Source organism: Nyctereutes procyonoides, unplaced genomic scaffold, assembly GCF_905146905.1.
Source record: "Nyctereutes procyonoides isolate TBG_1078 unplaced genomic scaffold, NYPRO_anot_genome, whole genome shotgun sequence".
NCBI classification, from domain to species: Eukaryota; Metazoa; Chordata; class Mammalia; order Carnivora; family Canidae; genus Nyctereutes; species Nyctereutes procyonoides.
The window spans coordinates 7,085,697-7,109,904 of record NW_026575041.1 but is presented as its reverse complement, the minus strand read 5'-3'; the positions used below and the strand labels follow the sequence as shown (position 1 = coordinate 7,109,904).

The 24,208-nt window shown below is 45.8% G+C and overlaps 1 protein-coding gene across 9 annotated transcripts in view; it reads left to right on the top strand.

Annotated features, from left to right (window-relative positions):
* TENM4 (teneurin transmembrane protein 4) overlaps positions 1-24,208 on the top strand; it is a 733,541-nt gene that overhangs the window by 629,516 nt on the left and 79,817 nt on the right. For all 9 annotated transcript variants that reach the window (XM_055320381.1, XM_055320386.1, XM_055320385.1 and 6 more), the window contains one exon: positions 7,268-7,484. In XM_055320381.1, coding sequence (XP_055176356.1) covers positions 7,268-7,484 — 217 coding nt within the window. The remainder of the gene's footprint in view (positions 1-7,267; positions 7,485-24,208) is intronic.

The following is a 24,208-nucleotide window of genomic DNA, read 5'->3' as shown; positions in this document are numbered from 1 at the left end:
ACCAGCAAGCAGAAAGGCCCCAACCCACCACAGGGTGTGAGCTCCTCTATGTGCCTGCCCCACTTGACAAGAGGATGTGCCTGGTTCATGTAGTACGGTCATGAAGTACTATCCCATGAGTCTTCTCATCTGTTGCAGGGACCCTCTGATGGGACATGTTCATTTCATACCCATTCTGAAATGGTGAAACTGGGTCCCAAAGATACAAAGTGGCTAAGGAATGAGAATAATAATGCCTGCCTTGCAGGGTCGCGGTGAGGATTGCAGGTGCATTCAAAGTGCCTGAGAGGCAACACAGGACAGCGATTAAAAATACAGGATCTACACCCAGACGGCCGGGATTTAAACCCCAGCTCTCTTGTTTGCCGACTGCATGTCCCTGAGTGGGCTCTTCAACTTCTCTAAGTTTCAGTCCCCCACCTGCAAATGTCAGTTCTCATTCTCCTGTGCCTTTCTACCTGTATGGACAAAAGCATGATATTTATTATAAAAAATATATATATACCCATATAGAAATAATTATTTTTAAGAATTGGAATTACACTTTCTATGAAATTTTATACACTAGTTATTTCACTTACAATTAGAACGTGTTTCTCTATATAATAATGTATTTTGATCTTTTTCATCTCTTGATTAAAACTCATATACCAAACTGTTCCATGCTCATTGCTGGAAGGAAAATAATTCAAGTTTACATAAAGGAAAGTAAGAGCCATAGGTTAGAGAGCATTCCTCAGAGCCAGGCTCTGTGCTGGACATTCTGTGGACACGATGTCCAGCCCTTCACAACAGACTTGCAAGGCAGACATTTCCATGCAGGGAAACTGAGGTTCGGTGAACTGAAGTCATTTGCCCAACATCACACAATGGATCAGCAAGAGAGCTAGGATTAGAATGGAATGGGTCTTTAAAAAAAAAAAAAAGAAGCCAGAATATAAAATCCCCTGGAATCTTAAAACACCAGACCCCTTTGGATGAAAAATTTGTAAGCAGCTTCAAGGTGCGATCCTCTTTTCAGGTGCTGTTGATCCCATTAAAAACGATCGTGGATTGCAGTACGGATCATTGGTAGATGCCATCTGGAAGGAGAAATTTCTGGAAAGCAGAGAACAAAGCTGTCCGCCCTCCCTCCTCCTCCCCATCTCCCATTGCTGGAGTGGAGAGCTCACGGAAAGCCATAGAATTCAGTCACCCTTCCCACTTTCTCTAAACCACGTTTCTTGTGATAAGAGACAAGAGAGAAATTGACCTTTAAAAATCCTGTGTTGCAAGGGGCAGATAGAGATTTTGCAAGCCTTTTCAAAGAAGGCACAGAGTTTATGATAGCAAATGATAAAAACTTCTCCCGGATGTGTAGAGAGGGGGAGGGACATTCCACCCCCATCCCCAGGGCCTCCCTGGATGCTGTTCACCGCCTGCCATAAGCCGCTCTGTGGCCACACTACGGGCGTGAGTGAGATGAGGTTGGCTGCTGGGCTGTGGAGCAGGGGCAGCAGCTAAGCCCACGGAGAAATAGATGGACTTGCTATACGCTGTCCATGGGGCCGTGAGCGTAAGGAGCATGCAGACAACTACAACACGAAGAATTTCCCCTTGAATTTGCCAGACCTGCTCCCATCTCTGTTCTTTCGGCTTGCTCCTGTCCACCCTCCAACCCCCGCTGAAGCATTCTGTCTTCCAGACAATACAGCAGCCCAAACTGGGTTCCCACCTTCTGGCTTCCACAGCCCCATCTCTTCCTTCTTTCCCAGCACTGTCTTGTCTCTGGCTGAGCCAAGGGCTGAATCCTGCAGAGGCGTGACTGTCTTCTCCCTATCTGTCCACATGATGGACACCCAAGGGACGAGCCTGTCCCCGTGCCTGTTTTCTAAGGAGAGAAATCAGCTCCTCCTAGGGGGGACTGGCCTCCACCCCACCCCATGGCCCCGCCTAAGTGACTGAGCTGTTTGCCTCGGGGTCCTCAAATAATTATTCTTTCCTTTGTTCATGCGTTCAACAAATGAGATGCTCACCGTGTGCAGGGCACTGTGCTCTGCATTTGGGGTTGAGAAATATACCAGTCCATTCCTGCCTCAGTGGAGGAACTAGAATGTCCAAAGTATTGACAGAGAAATATGTATACTGTGGGATGGTCCCAACAGCTGGATTTGAAGAAAAGTAAGATACCAAGTTCAGAACTTTGCCTCACTTCACAAGCTGGGTGACATTGAGTAAAGTCACTTAACCCAAGCCCCAGCGTCCTCATTTGTAAAGACGAGAAGGCTAGCTGAGCCTTCTGTGGGACCCTGGGGCCCACCTTTCACTCTGAAGGGGTTTCAACCAGCTGGCCACCAGGAGAGATGGGCCCGAGCCACAGTAAGGCCAGGAGGTGGCACCGGGGCAGGGTAGCCCCCAGGCACGGTAGCCCCGGGGGCTGTCTGACCAAGGGGGCCACCAACATCAGATACAGAGATGAGTCACTCAGGGTCCCACCACTCACTGGCAGCTGTTAAGATCACAAAATGAGCAGAAAGCTACTCAGGACAGTGACTAATGGCAGACCTCAGCCATCCCTGTGCCATGTCACCCGTCTGCAGGGGGTACTCCAGGGAACAGCCACAGGCACGAGGGGGACACCAGAACCTCACTGAAGGACTCACTTACTCTGCACAACCCAGGAAGCCGTCAGCGATCCTGAGAGACTGGCAGGGCACATTCTCCTGGGTGCACGTGAATAAATGAGGTCTCAGACATAGGAAGGCATGTGCCCCAGGTCTCATGGCGAGAAAGTGACAGAGCCAGGGAAGCAGATGGCTCTTCAGGCTCCTAGCCTGGATGTTTTTCTCTCTTGTCCCCCATTCCCTGGTCCTCAAGGTTACCTGACACCCACCAGCAGGGCAGGCACTATTTGCCGTAATAAGGGTATAATAGCATAGAAATAAAATATGAACATTTGGTAAGTCAGCCAGCTTGTGTGGAATATACAATTAAGTAAGATATGAAATCCTTGGAAAATGTAAATGTTTCCAAACTAGCCCCACCGGACAATCATGAAAACTATGCATTGATGCATTGGTGGTCTATCCCAAAATTTGATTGTCCTCAAAGCATACTTTTTTTCTCTTAACCAGAGTCTTCTAAAATCTGTCATCTATGCCTAAGAAAACAAAAGTGTAGAAGAGTCTCTCTTACTGCAGGACAGCCACATGCCCTTATCGGGCTGCCATATGCTGCATTTGAAAATAGAAGGGTTTGCACAAAAGCTTGTCTTGTAAACTGAACCCTTGATAAGAATTTTGTGGGCACTACTACTTGTTTTTGAAATAGGTGCTTCATTTGACAATGATCATCTCTATTAGCAAAGGTTTAGCTCACATTTACTACTTTGCAAATATTTGCTGAGTGAAGAAATAGGGAGTGTCTACCCAGAAAGGCATAGGCAGATGGAACCCTTGACCTGGCATTGTCACTGTCCTGTGAAGCATACCGGTGAGCCATTCCAGTCCCAGGTCTCTCATGAAAACCCTGCTTGTGGGATGTGGCTCCATTTCAGAGAACCCCAATCTTCAAGTCCCCTGAGTTGCCACTTCCATAACTGACAACTGTGTCTTTCCAGCCATCTTCATCTAATTCAGTTCTTCAAAACCAAACTACATCCAGAAAGGGCAGCCCTGGAATGTGCGATGGGAGGGAGCCAAGGCAGGTCCACTGTGAGGATACCTGTCCAAGGGAAGCACCCAGCCAAGGAGCTGACAGGGGTTCTTGTTTACCAAGCACATACTTACATGCTGGTCATCATGCCAAGTGCTCCATATCCATGATCTCACCTAATCCCCCAGCCTACCTGTGAGGTACGTCTGATTGTGCCTTTTACAGATGAGCCATATTGAAGCTCAGAGCCCTTACTGAGACTTTCATTTCCAGTAGAATGGCCAATTAGATCACAAAGGGCCTCTGATCACAAGAAACAACAATTTCTTTTTAAAAATTTATTGCCTTTCTTGTTTTTAAAAAGGAAAGAAAACAGGAATGTGGGGAAGTCTGATTCCAGAAGCAAAGATAAAGCCAGAAGCTAGAGCAAGAGGCACAGGGATACTGAAATGAGTCCCACAGCCCTCATCTCCAGGAACTCAATGTCTGGGGAAGGAGACAAAGAAAATCAAAATTAGAGTGTGGGGAGGGGGAATGAGTGCTGTGATGGAGGTCACCCAAGGAGCCGGAAGGGCACCGAAGAGTGGTATTTCAGCAAAACTCATAAATTCATGTTTTCCACTTAAGAAATAGTTCCCAAAGGTCTCTTCAGGACTTAGAGAACCTTTTATACTTCAGAAAGAACTGGGCTCAGATTCCAAGTCTGCACCTTCTCTCACTACAGGAATTTGACCAAGTTACTCCACCACTTTGAGCCTCTGGTTCCTTCTCTCTAAAATGAGGGTGGTGACACGGCTGGGCAGCTCAGTCAGTTGAGCATCTGACTCTTAATTTTGGCTCAGGTCATGACCTCAGGATCATGAGATCATAGAGCCCTGTATCGGGCTCTTTGCTCAGCGGGGAGTCTGAGATAGATCTCTCTCTCTCTCTCTCTCTCTCTCTCTCTCTCTCTCACAAATTAATAGTGTTTTGTTTGTTTTTAATAAAATGAGGGTAATGGTGACAACAGTGGCTTCACAGAGCTGGGAAGATTCAACGACACACTTCTTGAAAGCATTCCTTGTCAAACATTTAGCACGATGCCTGTGATCATCATCATCATCATTGTTTAATATAATATCATTAATAATAACAATAATTCCTGGCTAACCTTCCCCCCAGGACTAGAGAACAGGAAGCAGTTCTTCCAAGATGCCACAGAGCAGAGTGTTTATAAAGAGGTAAAAGACTGGCTTCCAGGGTCTGCTTCGGTGGTAAACAAGAGCAGGCAATAGCTAATAAAATTTCAAATTAGCCATGACTTTTCACAGCCCTTCAATTGTGCTAGCTGATTTAATGGTCAACGTCCCTGCTCGCTGGGATTGAATAATGGAGCATTTCTGCAGAGTTATGGATGCGGCTGCTGAATCTGTCATGCTAACATCAATAGCAGAATGCAAATAACCCACAGCCCGGGCTGTAATTATGTGTTTAAGCAATGTCTGATAGGGGCAGCACGAGAATGTGTGATGGAGCCTGCCATCCGCAACAGAAGACAGGTGCTTGGCTAGGCAGTGAGTGGGTATATCTGGGAGCTGGGACAGGAGCCACAAGCTAGGACCCAGGACAGTGCTGGTCAGAGGATGCCTTTCCTCCACATCTTAAGATGAATCCAGGAGGTGAGCAGACAAAGCACCAATGGTCCTTCACTTCGGAAGGAAGCTGTATGTAGACTCAGGAAGGGGAACTACCCCTTAGTAAGTACTTACTATGTGTCCCTTACTCTGCTGGATTTGAGGACATAGATTTTGTATTTATGTAACATTTATGTGACACTTTTATAATCCCCTTGTAAGACATGTGGGAAATGGAGGCCAGAGAGTTTAAGTGACTTGCCCAAGGTCACGCTGTAGTAAGTTTCAGATCCAAGATTTGACCCCAATCTGGGTTCCGGAATCCAGGCTATTTCTGCTCTGCTGCCCTCAAGGAAACCATAAAGTCTTGACTACCATGCCGAAGTGGGCGAGAAAGATGAAGGATTTTTGTCCCTGATTTACCTAAGAAGAAAACTGGATTTCAGGGAGGTCAAGTAGCTTACCTGAGGCCACAACACCTCTGAGGCTAGGGCTAAGGGGCTTGAGGGTGCTGCCTGCGTGGAAGGGGCACCAAATCTAGCCAGTGCATGTGCAGTGCTCTGGTGGCAGCATCTGTATTATAAACCCAGGGAGACAGAAGTGAGGGAAGTACGTCAATGATGAGGAGCCTGGGGCTCGGAGGGTAAATGCAGGCATTCGTCCAGGGACATTCTTAGGGCCAGGCCTGGGACCTGAACTTCAATCTGAGCTTCATGATGCTCACACTGTTGAATTAAATCGAATGAAGATAGTGGTTTTCTGGCTTTTATGGACGGTCATTTGGTTTCATCATCTGTCTGATTTGTTAATTCATTCAATTCTCATCCATGTATTTACTTAACGGTCATGTTTTAAACACTTTACTAAGTGCTCGGGATACAGCAGAGGTGACCAGAACAAGATATAGGTCTTCAGGATGGTGGGAAGGCTTGCCCAAAGTCACACAGCTTATAAGCAAGAAAGGCAGAATTTGAACCCAGAGGAACAGGTGTCCTTAGACTTTTCTCTGCCAACAAAGCACAGATTGTGACCCTGGGCTCTTCCTTTCCCCACGTGAGACAGTATCCTCTAATCCCTGGGTTTCTTATCCATTTTAAGCTATGCTATTGGGTGCCTGTAAAAGCCCTCACGCAACCAAAGATCTATGGTCTGATAGAATTTCTTTCTTTGTACTTTGGGAAGCTGGAAGCAGTCCTATAATTTTCAGTCCTGAAAAAAATTCATCCGTGAGGTAAAGAGAATTCCCTGCTAGTGGCATGGCAATCAGAGACCCCATCTCACAGAAAGCAGAGCTGGGTCTTCTTGTATGGACATGGCAGCTGGCAGCGATGCTGGCAGTCATGGGGCCTCTTCCTCACCCCTAAAGCCAGTCAGTCACCAGCTCTTATTGTTCTTAACCCTTAAATGTTCCTTTATTTCTGTTCCTGCTCTGATCTCAGCAACCATTATTTATGCCCCGTGCAACCTCACAAATGCCCTCGCCATTGTGGGGTCCCCAGCTTCCACTTTGGGCCAGCTTCAGTCCCCCGTCTTGGCAACAAGGGAGGTTCTTTCAATGATTCAGATCAGATGATGTCACCCCTGCTTTAAACCTTCCAGGAGCTCCCACTGTCCAGAGGGTGAGATGCAAACCCCGTACGCTGGCCCACGTTCCCGGCACTTCTGCTCCTACCAGCATCGACAGTCTCTTCTTGCACTTGCCCCTCACTTTTCTGAGTTGAGTTTAGCAGCTCAGACATTCAATATGCTCTCCCATCCCTGGGCCCTCATAAAATTTCCACAAACTCTCAGAAAAAAACTGCTATCACTCTGTACACTTGCTTGTCCATCTCTCCTACTAGACCAGTGGGTTGGCAGCAGATCTGAAACACCTGGATCTCCCAGCGAAGGCCATGGCTTATGTCAGGTTCTTAATAGAGTTTTTCAGTGAGTGGAAAATAGAGAAGTGAACAAAGGCATTGCAGACAAACACGGCTGGTGGAACGTACTGGTATGAACTTCGTGCTCTGTCACCCCTGCAGATGGCTTGATGGACTGCATGGACCCTGATTGCTGCCTCCAGCCCCTCTGTCATGTCAACCCGCTGTGCCTGGGCTCCCCCGACCCTCTGGACATCATCCAGGAGACACAGGCCCCTGTGTCCCAGCAGAACCTGCACTCCTTCTACGACCGCATCAAGTTCCTCGTGGGCAAGGACAGCACACACATCATTCCCGGGGAGAACCCCTTTGACGGAGGGTGAGTCTGCTGGGCCCCAGCTCCAGCCACGCTCTCTGCAGGAGAATGGAATCACCTCTAGGGCCACATTTCAGGCGTGAGTGGGAGGAAGCCAGAAGGGCAGGCATCGAAGGCTCTTGATGGAATGTCACGGGAGGCAGAGAGGCAGCCTCGGGTACTCACACTTAGAAAACTGCTATCCCAGGCATTTGGAATTTTAATGAGCAAAGTTTTGTTGTTCCCGCTGGGTGATAGATGGAGAGAGTGAGAAATCAAAGGTCTGAGGGGAATCTTGGATCAATACCCTCTTTGCAGTCAGATATTACTGATTCTGCGGTCTCCAGATGAGCGGAAACACTTTAACACTGTTTACCCTCAGAGCTGATGTCCAGAAGACAGTGTGGGGTGGGGCACATCTGCTGGCACTCCAAGCCACCTTCCTGGGCATTCTTTCACCAGTGCACAGGTGTATCTGTCACCCACTCGACAGTTTTTCACTGAGGTCCATTCTGTGCCAGGTCCTGTGTTGGAATCACAGACTGAACAGGACACAGTCCCTGTCATTGGTCACTCAGTCCACTAAGAGGATGACCAATGTGATAGACCAGAACTGTGCACCCAGAACCATCCCCCGGGAGTGTCCAAGAGGTGCTCCTGGGTAGGAGGAAACCATGACTTAAGAACTGAGTCTTAAAGATTAGAAATGGTTTGCTCTGCCAGGGAGGTGATGGTGTTCCAGGGAGAAGGAGCAGGTTGTGCAAAGACTAGGGCCTGACAGGGGACGGGAGCCAGCAAAAGGCAACCCTCTCTTCTCTGGTCCCCAGACCAGGCTCTGCGAACTAGACATAATATCCAAGAAGGAGCTACTTATAATGATTTTTTTTGAGATTTTATTTATTTATTCATGAGAGACATAGAGAGAGGCAGAGACACAGGCAGAGGGAAAAGCAGGCTCCCAGCAAGGAGCCCCGTACAGGACTCAATCCCAGGACTCTGGATCACAACCTGAGCCAAAGGCAGACACTCAACCACTGAGCCACCCCGGCGCCCGACTTATGATGTCTTTTGAATGTCTTCCAGTGTAGTGATGCCTCTTATATGCAGAGCTTTCTCTATAAATCAGCACAGTTCAGCTGAGTAGTTACAGACTGTGTCCCTTCTGGATCCATGACTTCTGTAGCAGAGAGTTCTTGCCCTGCGGGGACAGCAGAGTTGTGGCGATGGCAATGGCGATGGCGATGGGTGGGAAGGGTGAAAGCCATCCTCAAGTTCTGTTTAAAGGAGGAGATTGGCAAGGCTTAGTCATCATTTGGGCCTGAAGAATGCAGGAGAGTCTCTCACTCAGATGCCTTGGGAGATGGCATTGCCTTCATCAGATTGGGGACCTGAGAGCAGCAGCACTTGGGAGCAAGGTGATGACCTCCACCCTGCACAGTAAGGGCAGGGACACACCGCAGCCAGGCAGTAGGAAGCACCCAAGAGATCTTGTAGTTCATAAGCAATTCTCTAAGCTCACACAGAGGTTAGAGGTGTTGATTTGGGAGCCATCAACAGACAGGCAGGAGCACCCAGCAGTTTGCTCAAGGAGAATGTGTGAGGGAGGAAGAGCAGGGACCCAAGAAGAAATCACAGGGAGCCACCCTGGGAGACAGTGTTGTCATCTCCAGAGCACAACTGGGAATCCAGGGAGGATGCCTCACTGTTGGGACAAGATGGAACCTGGGTCCTGGGCTTCACACCACAGGACTGTGGGGTCCAGGGCACATGCCTCCTGCTGCCCCAGCCCTCCCCACAGGGAGCAAGGACAGGACAAGGGAAGCAAAGGGGGGCAGTGCTCTGAGCCCAGCAGGAGGGGCCTAACAGGAGTGGGCAAGAACCTTCAAACTTTGACCTTCTTAGAGGAAAAAAATGCATTGTAATCCAGATCTTTCAACTTACCTTGAGAACCTCAGAGGTTAAATGATCTTCCCCAATTCACAGGCTAATCAAGTGGCAGAGCCAGGAGCAGAACTAGAGAGGAAAAACCTGTTCATTTATCTTGGTCAGAATTGCTGCTTTCATCTCTGGGTAGGAAGCTTCCTGTTCTTCTATTCAATTGTGTGACTTTGTATGTGTGCTCGTGGCCCATGCATTCTTGTAATCAACTGGAGATATGAGTATTATTCCCACCAAGGGGAATATTCCTTGCCCAGCTTTCCTTTACTGGACCCATTATAGGATCTGATGAGGGCTGCAGCTGGTTGGCTGCCGGTGGCTGTTCTGCCTAAGGAGTGCCCTTACTGTGCCATTCTGATCAGTGCCAGCAGAGACCACATCCCCTGCACATCTGATGACCCACTGAGCCTGCTGCTTGCATGCCTCAGATCACCATAGGACCCACACAGGGGTTTTGGTACTGTTTCTCCAGCAGGCCTGACTTGCATAAGGAGGCAATTTGAGAAACTTGTACTGGGAGAAATGGACCTCTCCATGGAGGGGAAGAGTGTAGGCCTCGGAGTCAGGCCAACTTGTGTTTGCAATCCTGGCTCTGTCACTACTGGATATGTGGCTCTGGTCATGTAGCTTAATATAACAAATATAATATAAATGTCAACCTTCTAAACTGATTCCTCCAGGAGAGGACCACATCTTACTCATTTTAGCCCTTAGTAGATGCTCAAAACAAATATGCATACATATTGCCTTGAACAATGAAGAAATGGAGGGAAAGAAGGAAGGCAGGTAGGTAGGAGGGAGGAATGGAAGGAGAAGGATGAATGGATACATTATCTATTTTACTTAATTTTATACTGAGGATTCGGAGTCCAGGGAGGTTAAATCATCTGCTAAAAATCATATTACAGATGAGTAGCAGAGCCAGGAGGAGAAGTTGGCTCCCAGATCATTGTTTATGTATCTGTCAACTTGGGTTAAACTACAGATGCTTTGAAAGCAGAGACCATTCGTCTTTCCAAACCTATCACACGGAGGGCAGGGCCTGGAATATGGCATTCACTCTACAAATAAATGGATAATAGAAGCTTCTAAATGTTACAGTAAAAAATTCCTTTTACCTCATATGCACCCGAATCATTATGTCCCTGTTCCTCACTCATCAAGATTCAGGGGAAATGGCTATCTATCACTACTGAGTATCCCCACACAGATTTTTATGTAAAACAAGCCCAAGTGACCAGAAACCTGGAAACATGAGCCATCAAATGCTTTTCTCATTGGACAATCCATGGGGACTTCGTTATCTTGATCTGGGTCTGCAAACCAGTGCTTATTTGCATAGTTGGGATAAAGTAGAATCCGTTGCCAAGTTTGGGTTGTTGCCTTCCTTCCTCTCAGCCGAAGGAAAGTGGCTTCATGGGAAGTGTCCAGAGTTTGATTCTTGGCTTTCCCTCCCACCAGCTCTGTGTGGCCTCTGAGGAAATGATTTAATCTTTCTGTGTGGGCCTCCAGGTACCAATAGGCAGAAATGGTGACTATTTCATGAATGTCATTGAATGGATTAACTGAAATCAAGCACCTAGCACAAGGCTTGGTACTTAGGTGGCACCAAGTGGTCAGTAAATGGTAGCTTTTATGGCAGCACCATGGCCTGCTGAAAATAACACAAGTTTTGGAATCAGACAACTGGATTCATTTTATTTTATTCAATAAATTATCATATAATGTATTATTGGTTTCAGAGGTAGATGTCAGTGATTCATTAGTCTTATGTAATACCCAGTGCTCATTCCATCACGTGTCCTCCTTAATGTCCATCACCCAGTTACCCCATCCCTCCACCCACCCCACTTCCAGCGACCTTGTTTGTTTCCTATGATTAAGAGTCTCTTACAGTTTGTCTCCTTTTCTAATTTCATCTTGTTTTATTTTTCCCTCCCTTCCTTATGATCCCTCTGTTTTGTTTAGTAAATTCCACATAAGAGTGAGATCATATGGTATTTGTCTTTCTCTGGCTGACTTATTTTGCTTAGCATAATACACTGTAGTTCCATCCATGTCATTGCAAATGGCAAGATTTCTTTTTTTTATGGCTGAGTAGTATTCCATTGTATAAATATACCACATCTTTATCCATTCATCTCAGGCAACTGGATTTAAAATCTTCTGCATCCACTTTCTATCTGTATGACTTTAGGAAAGTTCCTTAACCTCTCTGAGCTCCAATTTCCTCACCTGTAAGAGCAGATAATAATGTCTACTTTGCAGAGTTGCCATGAGAATTAAATGGAAAAAAAAAACAGAAAGTACATAAAGTTATCACCTCATTCTGACCACACAAAAAAATGCTTGCTAATTCTTTGATGATGATGATGATGATGATGATGATGATGGAGGTGGTGGTGATGGTAATGGTGATATTGTTATAAAAAGCTTCTAACTCTTTTTTAATTGGAAGTGCAACTTAATAGTAACCTATCCTCCAGGGAAGTCCAGCAGCCACCAAGAGAGGAACAAGGTTTGCCCATTGAATTCCTATCTGGAGAAAGGAAAAAGCAGCATTCCACCAGCCAGCCAGCTGCCAGCCTGGGTTCCTTTTAGGGAGGAATCCAGTGGCACTCCTTCAGAGAGTGGGGTTTCTGATGGGCAGCCAGACCCAACTTGATGACTGTGTGGAGCAGTAACAAGGCCTGTGCCTGACAGAAACCACCCATTCTCCTGCACCCTATATGCTGTGGCACAGCTTATAGAGTCTGCATAGGTGTCCATTTGATGGGCTTCATGATGCAAGCTGGCATCCAGAGATCCAGCAGCATTCCTGAGCCCAGTGAGGACAGGCAGCCCCAGAGGTGCTGGTGCTTCATGCCAAAGGCCCCCAGCTCTGGGTCTGACTCAGTGAGGCTCACATGTGAGCATGCTGGCACCACGGGAGGGACAAGAGCTCAAACCCAGTGTGGGCTGACTGGAGCGCCCCTCTGTGAGGGAGGCAAGCAAGCCAGTCTTTGGTGCCCAGGGCTCTCCCCGGAACATCATTCTTCAGAGACCTGACCCCATGTCTGAGATGAAGAAGCAGGAGGTTCTTCAGATCCACAGAGGACACCAGGAGTTATATGGGGAGTTCCTTGCACTTCTGTGCAGCACCCCAGCTGGCACCAGAGGTCCTGGAGCAGGGGTGGCCCTCGGAGAAGGATGAGCAGCAGCACTTCAGCACGTGAGGGCCCAGCCAGGCATGATAGGCTCTAGGCTGGGCTGGATTCCTTGGAGGAAAGCACATAGCTTCACTCCAAACTGAAGCAGGACTGCCAGAAGGACTTGGAGTAAAGAAGGCCTCCCTGGGGCACCCTGTATGGCTCATCTGTATCCCCAGCACCCAGCCCGATGCCTGACCCAGAGCAGGTGTTTCATACAGGTTCAGTGAATACGGTAGCTCTGTCTGACATTCTGCTCCTGCTGTCCTCAACTCCACGTAAGCGACAGAGATATGAATGATGTCTGCTGATCTAACACAGGTCTAAAGTAGGAGGGGACAGAGCAAGCAGGAGATCCACCATCACCAGGTTAGGTGGCTTGAATACTGTCTTTCTTTCCCAGCCTGGAGGCCTAGACCCCATCTGCTCCGTGGAACGCCTGTTCCTCACCTGAAGTCATGGGGAAGATACAATATATGGCACCCTCTGAGTGAGATGGAAGGGGCTGCTCAGGTCTGTAGGTGCCAGAAGGATCCCCCCACAGATGGCAATGACCATCCATTAAAGGAGGACACATGACAGGACCCAGACTATGAAGCTTGGGACCAGAGAGTTGGGAAAGAGAGGGAAACATGAGACATCTCCTCCTCAGAGAACATTCAAGGCAGCTCTGTCCCTATGATACAATTTTGGTTGCACCTCTTCTCTTGGGAAGGACAGGCTGGACGTAGGACAGACAGACATATTCAGCAAAGAGTTGTAGATTGCCAGTGCCAGACAGGTTAGCTGATCTTAGGAAGAGGTTCTGACAAAAGAATCACCCCCAAGTTATTTGAATATCCATTCAGAGTATGTTTGAGGACACTGTATGGGTGAGAGAAATGTGATGTTGTCAAGTCTTTCTGGAGCCCGTAAGCCTAATAGCTGATCAACTCACTCAGACAAGAAAGTTGAGTGTGGACAGATTGCTATGAAAGTCAGCTGATGGGACACACTGAGCCCAAAAAGAAAAGACTTGAGGAGTGGGGGGACTTTAAGAAAAGGAGGGGGATGGTGACCAGAGGATTCATCCCAAAGAAGGCAGAGGGTCATATGCTGTGGAGAGAGTCAGATCCTATAGAGAGGGGAAGACTGGGCCGTCTCCGAGGGGGACAGAGCTGCCACACCACACAAGCTCCGTTTGGTAAATACTGCTCTGTGCAAGGCCTGCGAGATGCTAGGCATCTGTACCCCCTTACCTCGAGGGCCCTTTGTGTGTCCCATCCTTTGTTAGTTATTGAACCCTTAGTGCAAAGCAGAGAGGTTGGCACAAACCAAGCCACACAAGTCAACCAATCATCCAGTGCTGAGTGTCTGAGGAGGGGAAGAGACAAAGTGTCCCAAGAGTTCAAAAGCATGGCCATCACTCCCACTGCAGACCTCAGGGGCTGCCTCTGGCACATCTCTGTGTCTCCAGCACCCAGCACAGGCCTGTCCCAGAGTAGGAAACAGTATATGTCTGGTTTTGAAAATGAACGAGCAAACCAACAAATGAACTACTGAATGAAGACTTCGGGCGGGACGTGGCCTTTGGCCTGAGACAAAGATTTCATTGAGGATAGTGGGCCATTAAAACATTGTTTATCCCACTTCTGGTCACAACAACCCATTAGTGCATCATGCAATCAATGTAGCAAGTCAAAACTATTTTTTAAAAAGAAGTAAATTTAAATGAAATGGGGTACAATGGAATGCAAAGTATCCGCAACTCCGTGAGAAGGATGTGTGTTGCATGAAACATGGTTGGTTGTATGTGTGCGCCTGCGCCCATGCTGAGTAAGCTCCATTGCTGAGTGTTGGTGTCAGTTAAACAAGATTTAAAAATGCATTTTAGACTGAGGAACTGGCATGACATTCCAGGATAATCAGAGAATTGAGAGAATTTTAATGTGGTTGGAGCATAATTACAGTGATATTGTTTTCCAAATCAAAAGTCAAGAGCCATGCTCTAACATTTGCAATCAAGATGACCTTAGGAAATTTAGGGTGTGTGATCCTGGTGTGCAGAGGGGGAGTGCAGGAGAAGGAAAAACACAAGGGACTATGCAGCCAAACAGGTGGCTTGGGGCAGGGACCAAGAAAGACCCAGCCCTTGCCTGCTCACTAACCACATCAGTCTTTCATCTCAGTTAGGACTTAAAACTGGCTATAAAGAGAAATGAAATAACGTTGATACCATGAAAGTCTTCAGAATTTCCTGTAGATCCTTTGTAAAGACACAAAGTTTCCAGAAATTTTGAAAGCAAGGGTTTCCAAGGGGAAAAAATAATGGAAAGGAGGGAAAAAAGGTCATGTATGCACTGTAGTCTTTTAGCAGCACACTGCAGATATGAAAGCCATATGCAGGTATCAGTGGCAAAGCAGTTACAGAAAGGCATTTGTGGGCCACCCCACCCTCATCCCCAGGCCCCAGGCCTTCCACGGCCCTCAGTAGCCCTCAGAGAGGCTGAGCAATAGAGACCATCTAATGGAGCTCAAATAAACATCAGCTTCCTGACAGCTGGCCTCTGAGTGAATTTATTATTGAATTATACTCCTGCGTTTCAGAACAAGCTGAGCTGACAGGCTACCCCATCAGTTTAAGAAAAGGGGGCAGGGAGAAAGACAATGATAAATTACCCTGACGGAAGATGGAAGAAGGTAAAGATCCTGCTTCCTCCAAAATGTCAGCCATTATATATTATTCATGTTGGTTTTTTAAAAATCCCTCCCCACATTGAAATGAATGTTTATGATGATAAAGCAACTAGGTAAATTTAATTCAGGATGCAGCCAGCAACTTCTCACATCATCCTGATGAGCAGCTAACAACTCCTCCTCTGCCACTTGATCATCCCTTTATTGATTTCAAAACCAAATTACGATCTCTGTTTGCTTGGTAGCTTGAGCTTGTTCCTAGCTGCCCATCACAGGAAGCATTAGCGAGGATGCTGTGCCGAATCGGGAACCACTCAGGGCCTATGGGGAGAGGGCCTGTGTTCAGGTCCTTGGGCAAGTGAGAGCAGATGACCTTGGGTGAATGGGGCTCCACGTCCTCATCTGTAAGGTGAGGCTACCGACTCCCACCGTGCAGGCTGTTTGGAAGATTGAATGAGATAAAATACCTGAAAGCCTGATGGCTGGCATGTAGCACACATTCAGTAATAGCACCTGCCCCTTACCAAGGATGTTCCACATGTCAGCACTGTTGGAAATGCTTTGTGAGTTTCATAAGTAATAACACCTCTACGTCTCCCCCTAAACCATATGACCTATGGACTTCATCACCCTTCTTTTACAAATGGGAAATTGAGGCACAGGGTACTTGAGTAATCTGGCAAAGTGACAGGGCTTGTAAGTGGCAGAGCCAGCAGGGCTTTTTTAAAAATATTTTTTAAAGATTTAATTGTTTATTTTAGAGAGAGAGAATGCATGAGCAGGGGGAGGGGCAGAGGGAGAGAGAGAGAGAAAGAGAAAGAGAAACAGACTCCCCACTGAGCACAGAGCCCCAGAGCAGGGCTTGGTCCCACTGCCCCGAGAGCAGGACCTGAGCTGAAATGGAGTCAGACAGACAGAACCATCCGTGTGCCCCAGCGGAGCCATCATTTGAAGCCAAGCCAATCATCCCTAGAGCCCATGTGCCAAGCCCCCATTACCGGCTTGGTCCTTTATATGGCCATCTCCACAGCTCCAGTTTGGAAACCTATACAGCATGATGCTGCTACAACTCCACGATCCTAACTGGTCCTGACTTTCTATCTAATTCTGTCTGATGTGATGTAAAGCTAATGTGTAGTAGATCTTTAGTGCTTTAGAGCACCAGCCTCGGAGGCGGGGAGCCCAGGCTTGCATCCTAGCTCCCCTGCTTGCTGTTGTGATCTTGGACAAGTCTCACTCTGTGCCTCACTTTTTCCATCTGCCATTTGAGGATAATAATCCATACCTCATGAGGATGTCTGAGGATTAAATGAGATGTAAAATGCTTATGTGTCAGGGCAATACACATTCAATAAGTGTTAGTGGCCCTTGTCACTCATAGCAAGAGTCAGCATTATAGTGAGTTAGCAAGGACATTAATATTTTTATGGTTTTCAGTTCCACTACGAGAACTGGGAGAAAAATGAGAATCTTAGCCAGAAGCATTAGTGCCATTACAGAATTGATGCTGATGCCCCAGCACCATGATGGGCGGAGGTGAATGGACCTTGAGACCATCAGCTCTTTGTGGTAGAAGAGGGAACTTTGAGGTCAGAGAAAGCTCTTGGCTTAGCAAAGTAGTAACAGGACGCTCCTAAGCCCTGGAGAACATGGGGTCCTGAGTGAGGGCTCTCTCAAGCAGTAATTCCAGGGCTTCTAAATCAGGGACTTACCCAACCCTGATAAATTTCAAGCAGTAAGAAGTGAAAATACTGGAAAGCCAAGCATCACATTACTAGTACTGGCCTCAGTGGAGTGCTCAGGGTCAGGCCTTACTAAACACCTGTGCAGTGAGTCTAGCCAGTCTGATCCTGGAAGCGTCAAGAGTTGGCTTTAAGTGAACCCCAGGGAGAGGGGCTGTGATGTGGAGAGATGCTACCCCTGGACAGTGTCCCAGCAAAAGAAAGAGATGTGCCTACGTGCCTCCCCTGCCTCTACCTCCTCCTCCTACCCCTACAGGGCCCTGTGGGTCCAACCTGCAGGCTTCTAGAACGAACCCCAACCTGAAGAGAAGGCTTAGAGCAGCCCTAGCTGCTCAGTCTTCTGTCCTTCAACTGCTCTGTTGTCTGACCCGTGGCTTGCTGGCTCTGCCAAATGGATTTCTACCTTGTCCCAGAATCCCAACCTCACTTTCTGTGCCTCAGTTCCTAAGGTAAGCAACTTTGTCCTCCTGCCACCCAAGGACTCAAGCCTTGCCTTCTCTTGCCAGGCTCTCACCCCTGCCACTTGTGGTTCTGGAGCTCCATCACTGCTCTGCTCAGCAACCTGCTAACATACGGACGTCCCCATCCAGCTGCCCAGGGGAGCCACTTCATCATGGCTGTGCCCCTGTCAGACCCCCCTGCCCTCCCCCTAGTATGACTTTTGCCTTTAACACTACCTGCCTATTGCTCCACATCCCACACTCAGCCTGCTGAGTGGACTTGCTGCAGGCCCCTTCCTGTGTCTCTGCCCAGCATTGTCCCCAACTCAGGAAGTGGCTCTGATCTTGGTCCATCCTTGGCCCCCCTTTCTGGGAGAAGCAAGAGAAGTCTTCCTTTTCCCAGTGAAAGCAGAACCCATCCTGTGCTCTGACAGGAAGACAGGACATGCAGTCTCAGAATGCGCTTGTACACTGAGAGACTGTATCTGAAGTCACACTTTAGCAGAGCTGCCTCAAGTTTTTTTAACAGCACAAACCTGAGAATTCTTAGAAGCAAGCCTCTGGCTACATAGCACAAAGAGCGGCCTACCTGGGCATGTTGCACAACTTTCCATGTCCATGTCCCCTGTGTTTCCAAGTCAACGTCCCAGGCAGGACCTTGTTCCTCCAAAATGATGTCTACTAGCCAACCACTCTTGTTTCTCCTTTGCTACAACCAATGGATTCATTTCTCTTACATATAGTGTTATGAATAGCCAAGGGCTCTGTTCTTATGTGCACCTTTGTCAGCCAGCAGAAAATATTCCAGAGTTCCTGTGGGAGATGGTCAGCCCAGAGCATCAGCATTCACCAGCCAGGTTGCCCACAGGCTTGGGTGATCTGAGCTACAGCCTGGGAGCTCATGCTCCCTGAGTATCAGAAAGACTCAACAGCCACATGAAGCTAGGAGGTCACAGAATGGCGGCTTCTAAGCTCTACAGCCAAGTATAGCCTGAGAACCCAGGAGACACTAGTAGTTGAGCCATCTTGTCACTAGATGCCCCCAGGTGGTGTCAGGGTATCATAGCAGACCTGTGATTCATCCCACAAAGTCAGTGCCCTAGCCTTGATGTGTGATAGAGGGGATCCCCACCCGGCTCCAGAGATCACATCCCTCACCTGTAAATGAGGGAGTCGGATTCAATCACCCCAGGACCCTTCTAGCTTAAAAATTAAACTTCTGTTAACTTGAAGAAGATTGTAGATTTTTTCCTTCTCTCTCCCTCAGACATATACAAAATAGTCTGAGACGAAAAGCTTTTTCTGAATGAACTGGAATACTTCCCTGTGATGTTTATTCCATATACCCAGCAAGTGATCTTGAAGCCTCTGGTAATGTCTAAACTGAACCCAGTTCCAGCAGAAAGAGGAAAAGTCAGGGTACATGGCTAGAGCCTGGAGCTTGGTTGTAACTGTAGGAATGTTTGTATGTCATCGTGGCATGACTTGAAAGGCAACCTCCCTCTTTATCCCATACTAGTTTTACTTTTAGACACAAAGATTTATAAAAAGCCAAATCATATTCATTCCAGAATGTGAGCTACTCAGACAGAGGGATTGTGTCTCACTTATTGTTAGTTAACTGCTTAGAATACAATAGCAAATAAAACAGAAACTACAGGCACTGTCCTCCTGTAGTTTCCATAAGTAAATAAGAAAATGGATGAATAAATATCTTCCTACTGCCCAGCACTGTTTATAGCACATAGTAGATGCTCAGTTAAAGTTCTAATTATTGATCCCTATTCTCATTTACTAGGCCTCTGTCCATGTTTCTCTTCCTTCAACCCATATTTATTTTTTTTACTTTGGGCTAATTGAAATAACTATATTTTTTTCATCATTTTCTTCCATTCATTTATTTCTTTACTACTCATTGATTTCTTTCCTCAACATTTATTGAATGCATCCTATGGACCTAGTCCTGTGCTGAGCACTGGAGTTACAAAGGTAGAAAGAACATGGTTGTTACCCTCAAAGAACTCAATCTAGAAGAGATGTTTTATCTAATATGATACTTTAGTGGGATGTGTGTATTGTGCTGTGTTCATCAAAGGAGGGAGTGACTTCTTTGTACCAAGGAAATCAAAAAGAGCTTTGTTGAAAGACAAGCCCTAAAGGAGAGGTTAGTAGGAATGAGAAAACATTTGAAGCAGACAAACTAGCATTGACAAAGGCAGAGATGCATGGAAATGCATGCCAAGACAAGGATATGAGAAGTGACTTAACATGGCAGCAACACGGGATATGAGAATGGAAAAATGGGATGTAGCCTGCAGAAGCCAGCAGGGGCCAGATCCTGAGGGGTCTTATATTCCAAGCTGAAGAGTTTGGACTTTGCCTGGGGACAACAAGGTACTGCAGAAAATGACTTACATAGCACAGAGTCCCTGACGATACGGTACAAAAATAGTGATAAAGTTTGGACAGTTGGGGAGCTCTTAGATTTGCAAAGTGCCTCAATAGAAGATCTGGTCCAACTCCCTGTCCTCCAATAAGTCAGAAACATTAAAAGTTAAGCAATGAGACCAAATTCTGTTGGTTTTGGCCTCAGGTTGTTGAAAAAACATAAGAAGAGCTTTGAAATAAGTCAAGAAGAATGAAGCACAACTAGAAGTTGACTTTTGAATATAATAATATGGAGCATAGTCAAGATTATTTCATGAAAAGAAATCACAAGACACACCATTATAAATCTAGTACAGTAGAGTGGTCCCAAGGTGGATGTTCAATGTGGCCCCTGAGGTACAGGGAGAAAGTATTAGGGCATCTATCTATATTCACTTTTGATCTTAAAAAATGGAACAAATGTTTCACTCCTGTGGAACACTAGGTTTTCAATCAGTTCCCTTGATCCCAATGTTAGTTGTTAACAAGTTTCTCTTAGAGAAACAGTGGGCCTTTACTGGTTTATTCTAGTGTATTACAACATGACTGCACTGTGTGTGTGTGTCTGTGTCTGTGTGTATCTGTGTGTTAAATCTAGTTTTAACTAAACTTAGATATAAAATGGTTCAGTGCCATAAAAAGATTCTTGTTAAGTAGCTACAGATCGAAGATAATGCGAGTCCAAGCAAACAAACCAGCAAACAAAAATGGCAGAGCTGGTCCTAGTACAGATTCTTCCTCAACCCTACTATGAGGTTAAAACCAGTGATGATCATTTTTGTCAGCTGCAACAAAAAGGTAATCAAGATTCAAACTTTTCAAGAATTTTAAAAAGTTAATCCAAAGATTCAACATTATCTATCTGAAATACAGGCATACCTCAGAGATACTCAAGTTCGGTTCCAGACCACTGCAATAAAAGCAAATATTACACTAAAGGAAATCAAGGGAATTTTTTAGTTTCCCCTGCATGTAAGTTATTATGTTTACATTACATTGTAGACTCTTAAGTGTGCAGTATAATTATGTCTGGAAAACGATGTACATGCCTTAATTTAAAAATACTTTATTGCTAAAGAGTGCTGACCACCATCGGGGCTTTTAGGGAATCATAATTTTTTGCTGGTCAAAGGTCATACCTCAATGTTGATGGCTGTTGACTGATGGGGTGGCTGTGGCAGTTTATTAAAATAAGACAACGATGAAGTTTGCCACATTGATTGACTCTTCCTTTCATGAATGATTTCTCTGTAACACGTGATGCTGTTTGATAAGCATATTATAATCTACAATAGAACTTCTTTCAAAATTGGAGTCAATCATTTCAAACCTGCCACTGCTTTATCAACTAAGTTTAAGTAATACTCTAAATCCTTTGTGTCATTACAACCATCTTCACAGCATCTTCACCAGGAGTAGATTCCATCTCAAGAAACTACTTTCTTTGCTCATCCATGAGAAGCCACTCTTCATCTGCTCAAGTTTTATCATGAGATTGTGGCAGTTCAATCACATCTTCAGGCTCCACTTGTAATTCTAGTTATCTTGCTGTTTCTACCACATCTACAGTTACTGCCTCCACTGAGGTCTTGAACCCCTCTCAATCATCCATGAGGGTTGGAATCCACTTCTTCCAAACCCCTGTTGATGTTGATATTTTGGCTTCTTCACATAAATCACAAACGTTCTTCCTGGCATCTAGAACAATGAATCCTTTTCAGAAGTTTCTCAATTTACTTTGTTCAGACCCATGAGAGGAATTGCTATCTATGGCAGCCATTTAGCTTTATGAAACGTATTTCTTAAATAATGAGACTTGAAAGTCAAAATGACTCCTTGATCCATGGGCTGCAGGATGGGTGTTGTATTAGCAAGCATGAAAACAACATCCATCTCGCCCCTCTCTATCAGAGCTCTTGGGTGACCAGGTGCACTGTCAATGAGCAGTAATATTTTGAAAGGAATTTGTTTTTCTGAGCAGTGGGTCTCAATAGAGGGTTTAAAATATTCATTAAACCATGTTGTAAACAGATGTGCTGTCTTCCAGACTTTGTTGTTCCATTCATAGAGCACAGACACAGTAGATTTAGCATAATTCTTAAGGGCCCTAGGATTCTCAGAATGGTAAGTCAGCACTGGCTTCAACTTCAAGTCACCAGCTGCATTAGCCCCTAACATGAGAGTCAGTCTGTCCTTTGAAGATTTGAAGCGTGGCATTGACTTCTCCTCTCTAGCTATGGAAGTCCTAGATGGCATCTTCTTCCCGTAGAAGGCTGTTTCGCCTATACTGAAAATCTGTTGCTGAGTGAAGCCACCATCATGATGTATCTCAGCTAGATCTTCTGGATAACTTGATGCAGCTTCTACATTAGCACTTGCTGCTTCACTTTGTATTTTCATGTTCTGGACATGGCTTCTTTCCCTAAATCTCATGAACCAGGCTCTGCTGTCTTCACACTTTTCTTTTACAGCTTCCTCACCTTCTCTCAGACTTTACAGAATTGAAGAGAGTTAGGGTCAACATTTGATTTGAGGTAATGTTGTGGCAAGTTTGATCTTCTATCCAGACCACTCAGGCTTTCTCTATACCAGCAATAAGGCTGTTGTGCTTTCTTATCATTAGTGTGTTCACTGGAGTAGCACTTTTAATTTCCTTCAAGAACTTTTCCTTTGCATTTACAGCTTGGCTCACTGTTGCAAGAGGCCTAACTTTCAGGCCACCTCAGCTTTCGTAACATGCCTTCCTCACTGAGTTTAATCATTTCTAGCTTTTGATTCAAAGTGCAGGAACGCTTAGGAGCTATTGTAGGGTTATTAATTGGCCTCATTTCAATATTGTCGTGTCTCGGCGAACAGGAAAGCCTGAGAAAAGGGAAAGAGACAGGGGAACAGTTAGTGGACCGGTCAGAACACACACAACATTTATCAATTAAGTTCACTGTCTTACATGGGCATGGTTCGTCGGGCCCCAAAACAATTAAAATAGTAATATCAAAGTTCACTGATCACAGATCATCATAACAAATATAATAATAATGAAAAAGTTTGAAATGTTGCAAGAATCACCAAAATGTGACCCAAAGACTTGAAGTAAACAAATGCTGTTAGAAAAATGGAGACCTGCTTGATACCAGGTTGCCACCTCGTATTACAAAACCTTCAGTTTGTAAAAATGCAGTGTCTCTGTGAAGCACAATAAAACCGAGTATGCCTGTATGCATTCTATCCATTAAATCTTGCACCAAATGCCTAATATTCTTTCCAGTATTAGCTAATGATGGCAGCACATGTGTATAGCTTATTTAAAAATATAAGTACATCCAGAGAGCCTGCTCAAACATGTTTACAGAAAAGGTCTATAGTCAGAAAGAGCTTTAAGAACCCTGCTCTGGTGATGTTAACTGTGATTTTTAAGGCAGCTCAAACAAATTGAGGTTCTCGATAACTTAGATGTGAATCTGTGCCCAAGAGTAAGTAGTTCGAGAGGTAAAATGACTTTCCCGAGTTTTCATGGATAGTAAATGACAGGTCCTTAATTTGAATCTTGGCTTTCCAACGACTTGCAAGAATTGGTAAGTCCATTCCCCGTTGAGATTTTATTTTCTCACCTCCACAATGAGAAGTCAGAAAGTTTAGAAAGGAAGGTCTCTTCCAGCATGTCACGACCAGTGAGGTTCCAAGAATATGTGTATAGGTGAAAGATGTCAGGTTAGAAAAGCTAAGGAAACTGAGGCAGTTCACTGAGGTGGAGAGCCAAAAGAGAAGATAGCAGAATAGCTGGTGTGGCCAGGATGGAAGGAAGGTCTTGAAGGCTACAGGGGGGAATAGGGTCAGGTTTGACAGGAACTCCCTTGCTGGGGGTAGTTTAACAGGCTGTGGAGTGGGGCTTCTCATGTGGACCCAAATTCTTAGAAGATGTTGAATAAAGTCTAGTAGATGCTGGAAAGATCCCCAGTCACTCAGCATGAGTTAGCAGAAAACAGTTTCAGGATCCATGTAAGTCAGGCATATACATCTATTTAAAGTATGTAATGCAAAAGAGTGATTTGAATAAACAAGAGTGGCACAGAGTAGCCAGTACTTCAAATCAGAGAAAAGCTAAAGTAAATTTTTGCCACCTAGATCCCAAGTGACTATGCCATTCTCCTGAATATCAGTTTCAATGGCTGTTTTCCGTTGATTAACTAAAAAGGTGGGGCGCCTGGGTGGCTCAGCGGTTGAGCATCTGCCTTCAGCTCAGGTCGTGATCCCAGGGTCCTAGGATCGAGTAACCCAACGGGCTCCCTGCAGGAAGTCTGCTTCTCCCTCTTCCTATGTCTTTGCCTCTCTCTGTGTCT